General features: G+C 45.1%; 1 protein-coding gene across 2 annotated transcripts in view; it reads left to right on the top strand.

The window, feature by feature from the left end:
- Positions 1–3,144, top strand: part of LOC107204109 (homeobox protein NOBOX) — a 15,574-nt gene extending 12,430 nt beyond the window's left edge. The window contains exons 7-8 of one of the 2 annotated variants that reach the window (XM_033514725.1): positions 1,414–1,719; positions 2,174–3,144. In XM_033514725.1, the coding sequence (XP_033370616.1) occupies positions 1,414–1,719; positions 2,174–2,199 (332 nt within the window). In that variant the 3' untranslated portion in view covers positions 2,200–3,144. Of the gene's footprint in view, positions 1–1,410; positions 1,720–2,173 lie in introns of both variants that reach the window. The other variant, XM_033514724.1, reaches the window with a different exon arrangement.
- Positions 3,145–14,398: the final 11,254 nt, after the last annotated feature.

Raw genomic sequence — 14,398 nt, 5'->3', positions numbered from 1 at the left:
CCCCAAACTTTAGCTAAAAATGGCATTGTTGATCTCCTTGTTTTGTGTCTGTGCTTTGTATTTTGAAGTTATTCAAGCCCAAGTATAATCAAATGAGAAACTGTTGTACTTAATTCATTTGGACAGACAGGTTTGTTAAATTAAGGTCACACTCCAAAAATTCCATCCCTTGTCTCATGACATGAGAGAACAAAGAGTTTTAGCCCACAGATGCTGCTGCTGGTTTTTTTCCAGTTCTGTGGACCTTGTCAGGGAGGGAAGTCTGACTCACATCAGGCTGCAAGCTGGCTCCTGTCCCCACTCTTCACAGCTGACATTGTGCAGGACAGATTGGCAGCACCCATGCTATCTAACACACTTGGCCCTGCTCCCTGCTCTAGTTCCAAGGCATAATTATTATTTTCTGCGGTTTTTCAGTCTGAAGTGCCAGAAATAATGAGAGGGCTATACCCCAGACTGGATCAAATTAGTTTTTCTAGCTTGGTGCCTAAGTGTGGTTGCATTCCTTGGGGCATGTTGTATGAGCATCAAGGGGTGTGTAAAGGTGCAAGCTGGTGAAGTTGGAAGGTTGTTGAAGGAACAGAGGCAGAGCTGATATTCTCTTACTCTATACTTCTGTCCAGAGCACAGTCAGCAGTGAATGACTTTTCTGGTATGCAGTGGGGATGACCAAGTTCACAGAATCATAAAATCCTGGAATGGCTTGGTTTGGAAGGGACCTTAAAGTTCATCCAGTTCCAGTGCTCTGCTATGGACATTAGATCAGGTTGCTCAGAGCCCTGTCCAACTTGGCCTGGAACATTTCCAGGGATGGGGCAACCACAAGTCCTCTGAGTTCTAGTGCCTTACCACTCTCACAAGGGAGGAATTTCTTCCTGAAAAGGTTCCAGGATTCCGAAAATGCAGGGCTGGAAACCAGTCTGTCAGTGCAGACACACCTGTGAGCCTTACATCAGCACATAAGCAAGTGAGCAGCTTAGTTGAATTATGGTTATTAATTAACAAAACATTCCTGCTTCCTGATTTACAGCTTTTATAAATGAAAGTGAAGATTAAGCGTCCATCTTATGCCTGGCAGAGCTACCTTGGAAAATAGGACTGGGAAAGAAAACAACTTGAGGGGGGTGTCTCTTACTATCATTACATAGACTCAGGATCAGTGCTGAGTGGCATGGATTTTTTTTTAGATTATAACAATGCTATGAACTCCCTAAGGTTTTCTGCCAAAGAACCATGTTTTGGTCAAATACACGGCAGTATAAAGAGCAAAGTGATCATTGATGTGTGTGTGGTGTCTGCTGCACTGCAAAGCTGTGTTTGCACTGAGCAAAGCACAACTCATACATCTTGTACATAGACATGTTTTCATTATTTTAATTATTCTTTCTTTCTTGGTGGCTTTTCCCTCAGCAGACATCCCTGCCTATCCAGCTGTGCCCTGGAGTGATTTCTACATGCAGGGAGCTCCTTTCTCCAATCAGTTGCATTCCCAAATGGCTTTTTCTAGCACTGCAGGAGGACAGTACTTCACAGAGCCATCTCTCCTTCAAGTGCCCAACACAACAGTAGTGGAATCCATGCCACAAACTGGAAAACAAACGGGAGTGACACCACCAGAGCAAAGTTCCTACCAGAGCCACCAAACAGAGCCAGAGTTGGCAGCACTCACTGAAAAAGAGGACATAGAGAGCAGCAGCAAGAAAGGAGAGACTATTGATGGTAACAAACTGATTGTTTTCTTGGAGAAGAAGGGGGGAAAGGGAAGAGTTCCAAGACAGCAGTAGTTACCCTGAATGCAGGATGAAAACTGTGGCATTATTTTTTTTGTGAGCTGCTGCCTGAGACAGCTCCCATGATCCTATACCTGTTCTATACCTAGTTCTTAGATACATCTGTTTTTGGAAATGGGGACAGAAAAGTCAGTAAAATAGATGGCAAAGTTCCATGTTTCTTCAGACATCATTTGTTGTGAGCTATATGGCTACACAGAACTGATTATTTCCAAGATTTCCAGAGGCATAAACATCTCTGTTCCAGGCAGAACTTCACCAAGAAGCAAAAAGGGGAAGGGAGGATTTTCTGTGGATCGAATTTTGAGATATAAAACATTTGAAAAATTCAAGGTATTTTGTGTGACATTTTCTTATGAATGTGTTTTGGGTTTTTTTTGCAGAAACTAAAGAAGAAATTAATGACTGATGTTGCACTCTGAGAAAAAAAAAAGGAAGAGGAAAAATTGCTCTTTTAAACTCTGCAAAATAAGAGTCAAAAAAAGAAAAGAATAATAATATTTGCAGCAGATGCACTTTTTCATTTTATTTCTTTTTTTGGTTGTATTTTTTTTCTTGTTGCCATGATTATTTTCTTGCATAAAAATGAAGCAGGGATATTTCACTCAATAAAAATAAAAGTTCCTGCTCTATTTTTTTTTGTTTTGCTTTTTTTTTGTTTTGTTTTGGTTTTGTTTGGTTTTTTGGGTTTTTTTTGCAAATCTCCTTTCTTTATTCTAATCTTTACCAGCCCTCAGACAGGAAAGAGCTGATAAAGGAACCAGAGTCCCATGAGTAAAAATTCCAGATCATGTAAGTGTCAGAAGGTCTGGCTGCTGTCTTGGAATACACGGGAAGAGAAACCAGGAGGCATGAGATACATGCAAAACAGGAGGAGAAACTCCAGCAACTACACTTGATTTTAGGGACTCCAGACAACAAAATAAGTCTTCATTGGAAGTCCAGTAGTGATTTGGTGTTTGCTAGTCTTGAATTATTCTAAAAAAAAAAAATTCATTGTAAAACTGTAACAATAAACAGCAACAAGACTGTAACTATAAATGCTAGCAGTGTAACCGGGTCCCTGTCTATTATTAATTGCTTTAGCATCCAATTTGAATTGATCTGTTTGAACTTGGCGTGATCATCTTAGCTCCTACTTTGCCTGGGAAACAGATGACCTATGTCCCTAAACTCAGTGGTCAGCAGCAGGAGCAGAGCACTCCAGTGAAGAGTTGTTCACTGAGAGCTACAGTCCCAAGGAACTGTGCTTCCCAGAGGAGCTGTAACCACCTGGATATGTAGGATGTGTAAGATGAGTGGCTGAAATGGATGTCAGGCTGTGTTCTTGTGAGAAAAGACCATTGTGTTTTAGGAAGAGGGATGTGCATTTCCTTTGTTACTTCCCGTGTTTAACCCTGAGTCTTTCCACTGGCTTTTAGACACAGACAATGTCCAAATCATTTTTATGTTTACTGTGATGTGGGTGCCCCTCTTGTACCTTGTGAATTTAGGCATTTCCACATCTTTTGTTTCAGTTCCTCTGCAATCTGGACATGGAGTGTCTGACAGGAGCTAGATGCTGCAGGTCCTCTGTTTTTTTCTTCTTCCTGTAAGACACTGGTTTATGTCTGGCCATGGCTGGATGCTGCTGAAAGACTAAGCAGTATAGACAGGGACAGATTTTGTGTGATATAGACACACAGCTTTGTGTGGCTATTCCAGAATTTCCATTTCCTACAACAAAAGTTAATTCTTGCCTATAATAAGCTGAGAATAGTTGGGAATGTGCATTAATTCACACTTGTTCCACTTATCCTCCATTGAACAGCCTAAACCAGTATTTCCAAGAGGTGTGAATAGGAGTTTTCATTGAAAGTACAAGTCACTCTGAAAGCTGTTGCTGGTGATGACTGCAAAATTCATCAAGACTGGGAATCTTGCCTGGATCCCAAACCAGCCCTTCCAGGTTTGGAAGAGGACAAAACCAACAGAATGCCAGCTTGTTCAGCCCTACCTGCCCCTTCTCATACAGCAAAGAAGAAAATAATTTTGTGTGCTCTTTGCGAAATATATATTTTCAGAAATAGGCTTTTGGGATGTGGTCTGCTGGCAGAGTCCCCACCCCAGCTTGCAACATCTGCCTACAGCATTTGCAGTCTGAATGTGACACTGAGCTTTATATGCTGTAATCTCAAGAGGTTTGGGGAGTGAATGAGCACAGTGTAATTTTTGAAATGGCCAATCCTTTGCATTTAAGCTTTTGAGTAAAACATAAACTTTTCTGGGAATGGTCCAATTTTATTTCCATGCTTGTCCATTAAACTTGCCAGGTTCAATTGGGCTTGGAGTTTTGAACTGAGATTTCTTTCCTATCAGAAAGAGAAGGAAAGGGTGGGTACCTGAGGGTATGTGGATGGCCAGATTCATCCTCTTTGTGCTCCTGTTGGCTTTGAAGTCAAACCGGGGTTAACCACAGGTAGGATTTTTTTCCTAGTGCTGCCTCTGGGAGAAGCAGTGACAACCCTTGACCATGTGGCAGGTGTCCCACCAAGGTGAAGAGCCTTCCATCCTCATGTAACCCTCCTATTGCACCTGCAATCCATGCTGCACTGGTATCTTGGAATCCCAGCATTCCAGGCTCCTCGTGCTGTTGTCCCTGCTGCAATATGTAGTGGAATTAGGTGTGTGTTGGACAAAACACCATGGGTGCTTTCATTAGCTATTCCCTTTTCATGTTAAGTCTCAAGAAGGGTAAGATCAAAATTCCAAATTCCATGGCTGCCTGACTGGTTCCTCCTTTGAAGTGAGAAGTATTGTTTTGGCTCTGTATTGTCATTTGAACTGGGAGTGCCAAGCAGCCAGGATTTTGAAGTGAGTCAAACATCGTGCAAATAGAGAAGCCTGTGTGTGTTACCAAGTGTTGCTGGGGTTTTTTCCTAGTTGTTTCTCAAGTTGACAAGGCAGATTGTGGATGTATTTCTACTGGACTCATACAGTACCGTGGCTGTAAGACTGGAAATGGGAGTGGAGGTACTGTCACAAACTTATTTTCACAGAAGAAAAGTACTGTGAGATTTTGTCCAGTTACCTGAAGTGTGGCTGTTCAGCTGACAGTGCATATATGTGCATATCTATCCCCTACTTGCATATTTTAGTATAATTATTTTTTAAACTTCTGCAACTTCTATTTAGTTGATGTATAACCAGGTAAATTTGGTATATTAACTTTTTCCCATGTGCCTTGGCCAGCAAAAGACACTATTTTTTACAAACAAGCCCTGTTTTATGTGATGAGAGTACGTGAACTCATGGGAACTAAATCTTCAGTTTTAGTAAACAAGAGAAGCCTTATCTTACAAGCCTCTTAGTTTCTGTAAGGTGGGGTACATTAGAAAGTATCAGTATTAATTCAGTTCAACAACAGGAATAATTTTTTGCATTTATTATAAAGATTGCTACAAATTGGATGAGACAATCATATGTTGCTGGGTGGTAAATGGTGATTTCCCTTCATGCAGCTGTGCTAAGCAGAGCACATTAAAACCCCCACAAAACAAACCAAACCCAAATCAATCACCTGCCAGTGCCCTCCATCTTCATAGGTAAGTGCTGAGCATGGAAACACCTGTGAGACCTCATTTATCTTAATGATAATCACACCTTCAGCACTGATAATGCATCTGCCAGGTGAGCCTGTGTGGCTCAGTCCTCAAACCAACTTCAGGGACACATTCCTTGATCTTCTTGTGTGTCCCACATCCCATGTCTGCCTGATCCATCAGAAAAAGGGTTGGTAAATTTTCATTGTTAAGGCAACAGTTTTTCAGAACCCAGGGCTGTGGTAACTGTGTCCTAAGGGCTGTTGCTGGAGAAAAGAACTGCTGAGAAGTGCTTGATTTTACAGCAAGACAGCTGTAAATAGCCATGAGTTTAAAAGTTCCAGTTATATACAGGATAAAAACCATCTTCTTGGGATATTTCCCTCTGAGCTCATTGTAGATTTTTACAGTACTTTAAACAAGGTGGAGACGTTTGTCCCTTGATTGTTTTCAGGGTTTAGGAGCAAAGTGCCTCTTGGGTACATCTCACCTGGTGCTCGGGCAGAGCAGGAACCCAGATCCTCCAGCACTCCCTGCTGTGACCGATAAAAGCCTCTGCATAGTTTTTGGGGAGGGGTACCAATTTCCCTTTCTTCTGTGTGAAGATGGTTTCATCCGTGCCTTTCTCACCTTTAGCAGGGAAGTCACATGGCCACTTCTTCCCAACCCAGATGCTTTGGGAAGTTGGGTGGTGTTTTCTTTTTTTGTTTTTTTGGGAGTGGGGGGAGGCAGACCTGCATGTTCCCATGTTAATCCCACATACCTGCTTGGGGTCTTGGGCGCAGACTCTTCCTTGCAGCACACAAGACTCCAGAAGGTGCCCAAAACCTTCCCGGTGCCTTGGGAACCTTAGAATTGCAGAAACATGTAAGAGTTTGTGTCAGAAGAGATCTTAGAGATCATATTGTTCCAACCCTCTGCCATGGGCAGGGACACCTTCCATTAGCCCAGGTTGCTCCAAGACCCATTCAGCCTGGCCTGGAACACTTCCAGGGATGGGGCAGCCACAGCTGCTCTGGGAAACCTGTGCCAGGGCCTCACCACCCTCACAGAGAAGAATTTCTTCCTGATATCCAATCTAACCCTGCTCTGTGTCATTGTGAAGCCATTCCCCTTGCCCTTTCACTACAGTTCCTGATGAGAAGCCCTCCTCTGGCTTCCCTGCAGCCCCTTCACCTATGGGAAGGTTCTGTGAGGTGTCCACACACCAACCTGCTCTGCTTCAGGCTGAACAGCACCAACTTTATCAGCCTGCCTCTATAGGGAAGATGGATGAGCCATGACTCCAGTGACTCCATTGACTTCAATGACTTCTGGACAGCTGTGTCATTCAGCCTCTGTTGAGAATGAAGGAACTGAAATGAAGGTTATTTGGAGACCCCCATGGGGGGATCCCCACCCCCAGTCTGGGTGCCGTGCTCTGGTGTGGGTGTGCTGGGCTGGTTAGAGCAGAGCCCCAGGGAGCACGGGGGCTTGTCCTCTCCTCACCACAGCACTGGGAACACTGGGAGTGCTGTGGCAGCCCTGGAGCTGCAGGGCTGTGAGCCATCCCACACCCGGCGTCAGCCTGCTGTGCCAGCTGGGCTGTTTACATTCAGTCCCATTGCAACAGCAAAGGCTGAAAATATTCCCATAATTTGTGTTTGCTCTTGTTCGCAGAACAGTCATGACTTATTTTTACAGTAACCTCACATTTTGAAAAAGCACCTTCCTGTTTGTGTCCTTTTGGTGTCCTGTTTGCCCCTGTAGTGGCAGAAGAATACGTGCTCTCCTAGCCTTCGGAGAACAGGAGATGGGACTCAGGAGAACCACTCCGCTGGAAATCTCTGCTGATTCATTTAGCTAATGGCTCAGGAAGAAAAGCCCTTTGTGTACTGACGGCTGAATATCAGCCAATGTATCATAGAGCAAAAGTCACTGCCTTTTTTTTTCTTTTTTCAAATTAGGCTCTCCACCCTGACAGAGCTGCTTTCCTGAGTCATTTCACTGATTATAAACACTAAACTCTTGTCTGCACGAAGGGAGGAAATGGAAAGGGAATCCCCATCTCCCTGCCTCCCCACAGCAGGGACTCGCCCTGCGGTGCTGAGCTGCTCCCACGGGAGAGCCTCTCCACTGGGAAAGAGTGAGTAACTGAAGGAATATACGTATCTCTCTCTCTACTGTGGCTAAGAAGCAACTGGGTAAAGGTGGCAAAGTGAGGGTGATGTGGCTGGTCATAGAGGGTACAAATTGGGAATGGAGGAATGGGTTTAGTTCCTCTCTGACAATTCCTTGTGCAGTGAAATAGTTTGTGCCCCAAGGCTGACCACACTGAGCCTCCCTGGGTGAGAGGACAGGACATGCAGCCCGAGGTGCATTGGGAAGAGCAGCTCAGAGAGTGATGCTGCCCCTCTGCCCAGCCCTGTGAGGCACATCTGGAGAGCTGTGTCCAGCCCTGGGCTCCTCAGCACAGGAGGGACAGGGAGCTCCTGGAGCAGGGCCAGCAGAGGCTGCAGAGATGATTTAGGGCCTGGAGCATCTCTGACAGGGAAAGGCTGAGGGAGCTGGGGCTGTCCAGCCTCGAGAGAAGCCCCAGCTGAGAGGAGCCCTCAGCCCTGGGTGTCCCTGTGAGCAGGGAGGGCTCAGAGCAGGGCCCAGGCTCTGCTCCAGGGGGCTCAGCAATGGCACCAGAGGAACGGGCAGGGACTGATCCCAGGATGTTCCACCTGGACATGAGGCAGAACTTCTGTCCTGGGCAGTGACTGAGCCCTGAACAGATTGTCCAGAGAGGGTGGGGAGTCTCCTCACTGGAGATATTCCAGAGTTGTCTGGACACAATCCTGTGTCCTGTGCTCTGGAGCAGGGAGGTGGGACCAGTGACCCACTGTGGTCCCTTCCAGCCTGACACATCCTGGGATTCTGAGGAGCTGCAAGTGCAGACTTCAGTGACATCGTTCCTTTGCTTGGGTGCTGTGAGCCAGAGGGTCTCCAGCAGCACCTCTGGCATATGGAGAAGAAGGTGATTGCATCTGTGAAAACACAGAGCACAGAGGTGCTGCCCTCCAGGCTGGAGGAAGGTAGCCAAGTCCTAAAGGGATTTAAAGAATCTTTTTGCTGATTTTGGCAATGACATTTTCAGCAGGCTTGGCTTTAGAGAAAGCTGTTTTTAGGAGCATTTGCTCTGGAGCCTGAGCAGGTTCCAGGCTGGTGGCAGGACTCCTCTCGCAGGCAAAACTCTTGGTCAATTAAGTGCTTGGACCAACACTTTCGATCCTGCCCTGGTTCAGGGACTGTAAGCACAGAAAAAAAATTTAGGAGGAAGAGGAAGAAAAGAGGGAATTCCCTATTCTGCTCTGAAAAGCGACTGTATAAATGTGATACTGCCAAATAAAATACTAAAATAAGAATTGTTTGTTTAACTTCTTGGATCTGCAAAACCTGAGCCAGGGGAAAATGAGTGAGGAATTCTTGAGCCCACATAGTACTGACTAAATTAAGCTTCTAGTTCAGGAGCACCTTTTGGCCTCAAAGGTATTTGCACAAAATTAGCTACAACATAGTTGCCCTAACATAAAAAAAGAGTTGTTATCTGGAGAGGTGCAGAGGCAGGCTTGGAATTCTCAGGGACTTTTTTTACTGGCAGTTGTGTGCAGAATGGAAAATATCCTGCTTGGAACAGAGCTGGCAGGCAGCAAACAAAACCCAACTTAGAGACTTTCCATGGAGTAGGTAGTGACAGGAAGCCCTAACACAGCTACTTTTTAGAGGGTAAAACAGCACTTGAAAAGTCTAAATGTTTCACTTCAAAAAATGCATAAAATTAGTCAATAGTTAAAAAATTAGGGAAGGCTGCTAGGAAGATTTTTATTTTTTTATTCTTCAGCCTCTTTTGTCCCTGTGCACATTTGATCTGGTAAGTAAAGACTATTTTTAGCTCAAAAACCTCTGACTTGCCTCAGAGCACTTAGGACCTGAAGCAGGAAAACATCAATGTACCTTCATCACAAAATTGTTTTATCTCTACCTTGAATTCCTAGATTTGTTCCATAGAGCCTCCAAGATCCTGACAGAAGGGAAGCACAGATCTCGCAGATCTTTATTGCAATGCCTGTTCCTCCTCATGCCAGCATCATCTAAGACTGTAGTCTTAATCTCACTTGTGCTCTGCTTCTGTCTGGGGTTTTTTGGTGGTTTTGATTTTGGGGTGGTTTTTTTGTTTTCTATTTTTCAATAAATGAAAAAAGCTAGTGGGGTTGTGCTGCCACATATCAACTATCAGAAGGTTGGAGTCCTTGATTTCATCATCTAAACTAAAGAACCATGTACTAGACATGTGTAGTGTTGTGGTGCCAGCATTTCAAGCTGGGGGATCCCTTTGTATATTTTACACTTTGTCTGACCTCCTGTATGCCCAGGCCATTACATTTTCTCCCAAATCTTACCTGTTCTTTATTCCCCACAATCTGCTGTTTTCCCTCACTTTTATCCTCATCTGTGCTTTGCGTTTGCCTTCCCTGCTCTGGTTCTAGCACTGACCCTCTCCTATTTTCTCCCTTCCCTTACTGTCCAAGCCCCTGGCTTCAACTTCTTTCCCCCTTATCTAAGTCCCACCTTGTTCCTAGCACATCCTGCTCCAGGTCCCAGCACAGGACAGCCAATGGAAGCTTTCCATGCTGCTCCTAGCAAACACAGGGAATGATGTACTGCTTGCTGTATTTTAAAATTTTGCCAGAAAGGGAGTAGGAGTAAAAGGAGAATGTGTGTAGCCCCTACCCTGCCTTTTTGGGTTACAGTGGCTAAGGCTCTCTCACAAGAATTTTGGGATGGCTCTGTCACTGCTTGGTAGCTCTAGAGACTGGCACAAAGAAAGCAGTTGCTGAGTTGTTCATGGGGGTCTTCAGGCCTTTAAGGAGATGAGCAGTTGTTGGTTGCTATAAAGATGTTTATTGTATGAATGCATCAGTCTCAAAGGCAAAAATCCAGAGAGTTCAAGTCCTTGCTAAAAACTTTTGGTATAAAGTCCTGAATTCTGAGCAGCAGCTTCCCAGCCTCGAGTTCTGTTGGCCCAGACAGCAGAAGCAGTTGCAGTTTTTCTTAAGGTAATGATGATGAGGTGCTGTTGTTGTTCTTCTTTGAGAGAGTGTGTGTATATATGTGTGTGTGCCTCTTCTCAATACAGGGAATTAAATTTGTAAATTATCCAATCAGCTAAAAACACAATTCTAAAACATATACCAGTCTAAGCTTAATTCACAAAAGTAGTTTTAGTTTTACCTAAATCCTACTTACCGAGGTGTTTACTTGAATAGTCCTATCTGTTCTATCTAAGAATGCAAGCTATCTTGCATTCTTATCTGGGACTAAGTTGAATCTGTGAAGGGTATCATTACTGAACTTTAAACTAGGCCTTAGGGCTTTTCACTGGCTAACACAGACTCTTAAGGCATTTAAGCTATATTTTTACTAAAACCTACACTCTTACTTCAATATCTATATGGTTTAATATATTTTAATTCTTTTCTCTCTCTGGGGGACTTCAGAGAAGCTTTTATTTCAGATTCCAAAAGGGAGTCAATGTTACCAAGGGATTTTGCATTTTTCTGTGGAAAAACAACTGTTTTACCCCTCAGGGAAGTTGCTGTGGAGTGTTTGGTATCAAGCTGAGAGAGAACTGATATGAACCAGTTACCCAGAAGGGCTGACTATGGAGAAGGCTTCCAGGCTGCCTTACCAGGTCACCTGAAACCAGATCAGTAAGTTTGGCACAGCAGACACATGTCCTGGGATGGAGAACTGAGCACTTAGGTTACCAATAAGGTTCCCAAAAGCCTGTATTCTGTGATGGCCTTAGCTCCAAAAACCCCAGAATGAGGCGCCCTGGTCTGGGCCATGCCTGAGCATCAGGCACCTCCCAGCCAGGAGTGGCTGGGACAACAGGAGGAGGTAAAGACAGGCTAGTGATTGACCAGGATTATCTTTTATGTTTCCTTCACTTGCAACCTTGTGTTCCCACACTCCCCCTAAAGACAAATCCCTGCCTTAAATCTTGCTACATTCATTCTGATTGTGCTTCACAAGCCCCGGGTTGGCAGAAGAAAAAATGGGCAAATCCAAATGAGACCAGCAAATCCACAGGATGTTGTCCAGGGGCAGAGGGTTATTTCCAGGTGTGCCTGAGAGACTGGCACCTCAGGATATGTGTCAGTAGCCTGGCTGCTTGTTGGGCTGTGCCAAGTCTGGTGCTTTCAGGTTGTAGCTCATCAAAGTGTCCCTCCACAAGGGTTCATGTTCCCCCATATGAAGCTGATAGCAGAGGTGTGCAGGGCACCTGGGTGAACCAGAGCCTTGTGAAAAAGGGAAAAAAGCCTGGTCTCCTCCTCTGATTGTGCATGGAGAAGGAATTAGGGTGCTCATCTAGAGAGATGGGTGAGGAGGATGCATTCCCTGGGCAGACAAGGGGCTCTTGGGGGGATCTGCTTTATAAAATGCCCTTCCTCCTGCCAAGTGTTTGAGAAAAATTGCCTCTGGACTGCCTACACCACATCCCATCCTCCAGGCAAGTCTGTAGCTGTCCATAAGCATCTAGGAAGCACCTTCCTACATAGGGAGACCTTCCCAGGGAGGCAAATGAGGGCACCTCCTCCTGGGGGCAAGCCTGAGGCAAGAGCCACTCAACTCAGCTCTGACCAGGCTCATGAAATTTGTTTTGCATAAGGAAACAGCTTCTGTTCCCAGGCAGAGCCTGATAACTATCTGCACATTTCAGGGGCCTGTGGCTGAGTGTAGGAAGCTCTTGAGCTTTGCCTCCTTAGTCCCAAGGACAAGCTTTGGTGCCCAGATATTTCAGTGACTTCCCCTCCTGGTCTATCAGGACTGTATAGATGAAGGTGTCCTCCAGAAGCTCACACTTTCCTTTCTAAAAAGCCATAGGCACCTCTCTAACAAAAGGCAGAAACCATCCACAGCATTGCTTCCAAAACACAGTCTGAACAGTCTGAGCATCAAGTTAAATGGGTGATGCTTTTTTTTTAAGTACAGGCAAAACAACATTTCTTCAGCTACAATAATTTTTGGCAGTAACCAAAGATACTTCAGTACCACCCCCCCCCAAAAAAAAAAATAAAAAAATCCTCCACTCACCTCGAGGAAGGCAGCAGAGGAAGTCTTAGCCCACACACTTGAACTCTGGAAATGATGGGGTACTGACAACAGAGTCCAATCACAAAAAGTAAGGAAGAACTGCTAGGACCAGCTGCAGGGCTAATTTTACAGATAAATGTAACTTTGATTGTAAAACAAACCACTTACAGAAGAAAAATCTACACTGTTTAATAGAAATCTTCCCCAGAAGTGAGATGGGAGCTTTGCCAGCAGGCACAAGGGAGGAGATGCCATCAGTGGTGAGCAAGGAATTTGCTGTTCTGGGAAGGAATGTGGTCACTTGTGTCTACAGGGATGGAAAAACAGAGGTGACAGCTCATGAGATGCACTGACAGGCTCAGGAAGGGGAACTGGTGGAAGTTTTTCCTAATTGCAGTGCAGAGCCAAGGGTGAAGCAAGGTTGGCCGTCCCAAGGAAGAGCAGCTCACTGTGTAGGGGACCTTGGCACGTGGGATTAACAGTCCTTGATGGGAGCAACCTGCCAAATGGTGCTTGCTGGTTGCTCAGCTTTCCTACCCTGTTTTTACCTTCACTTTTGTTTCTTTTTCCACAATTAAGTCCTGGAAGAGGGCACACTCTCCTTCACCAAGCCATAAAACACCAAAGGAACTGTGTATTGTTTTTCACTGATAAAGTTCTTCTGACCTTGGCTACTAATGGGCCACCATGCAATCATGGCAGCCTGGGCTGCATTAACATGATCAGGTTACAGGGCTTGTCCAGCCTGGGAAAGAGGGGGTTTGGTTGGAAGGGGGCTCATGGCAACCTTCCAGTAGCTGTGGGGGAGACAACCAAAAAGTGGCAGGCTGCTCACCATGGTGAGACAACAGGCATAGGTTGAAACCAGAGAAGTTCAAACTCACAAGGAAGAACTTTCTTGTCAGGACGCCATCCCAGCAGGAGACCAGGAGATTGTGCAGTTTCCATCCTTGGTGGTTTTCAAGATCAGGTTAGGTGCAGTCCTGAGTAACCTGCTCTGACTTCATGGCGGACCCTACTATGAACAGGAGGAAAGGCCTCACTCACTCACTTGCCATTAAAACACGATCTGCACAATCAGGAGCAGAGTGATTTGACTGTTTTTCCTCTTCCATCTATTTACACCATACTTGCCACCCTGGTTTCTTTTCTATAGCAATTTTTGGTGTGCACACCATGCACAAACCTTCAGCTCAGTGCTGAGGACAAAGGCTGCAGCCACAGACTGTGCATGAGGGGAAAAAGTCCCTTCCTGTGCCTCACCTAACAGCTGATTCCAGGAAAAAAATTAAAAAGAAGGAAAATAGGAGTAAAACCACAAATGAAAATAATTTTCTTTACTTGGCAGTCCAGTGATGGCAATGATTGAGGGTGTACAAATCAGAATGGCCTCATGCTACAAAAGCAGCCACCCTGTAAGGGCAGAATCCCCTTGTATTAAAAATCAGGATAAGCAGCTGCCCCTCGAATTCACCCTGCAAATAAAGCCATTCCCCACCTGTGGAGCAGCCACCCCACCCCACGGCACAGCACAGCTATGTCGCTTCTACCTGAAAACAGCGACGGACCACATGGCACCCCTGATTTTTCTGCATTCACCCCCATGCAGAATAAAGACACAGCTGCAAAGAAGTAACTAATCCCAAACAAAAGAAGAGGACCTTTTTTGAACAGCCATTGCAACCTTCCCCATCCTTTTGCACTCACACTGTGAAAGTGGCCCAAGCCATGAATCATGACTTGCTGAACACTGGCCCCACCTCTTCTCTGCTGTGTTGATGATGATGGTGGGATATCACCTGAGCTATGGCCATATCGCAGTCCCTGCTGAGAACTCGCTCTGCCCTGCATCTCCACTGTCAGGATATTTAAAGCTGTTCATTTTAATCACACACCTGCAGCCAA

The sequence above is a fragment of the Parus major genome, chromosome 1A (genome assembly GCF_001522545.3).
Source record: "Parus major isolate Abel chromosome 1A, Parus_major1.1, whole genome shotgun sequence".
In the NCBI taxonomy this organism is placed as follows: Eukaryota; Metazoa; Chordata; class Aves; order Passeriformes; family Paridae; genus Parus; species Parus major.
The sequence above is the reverse complement of the archived record's forward strand: the minus strand, read 5'-3'. Positions and strand labels throughout refer to the sequence as shown.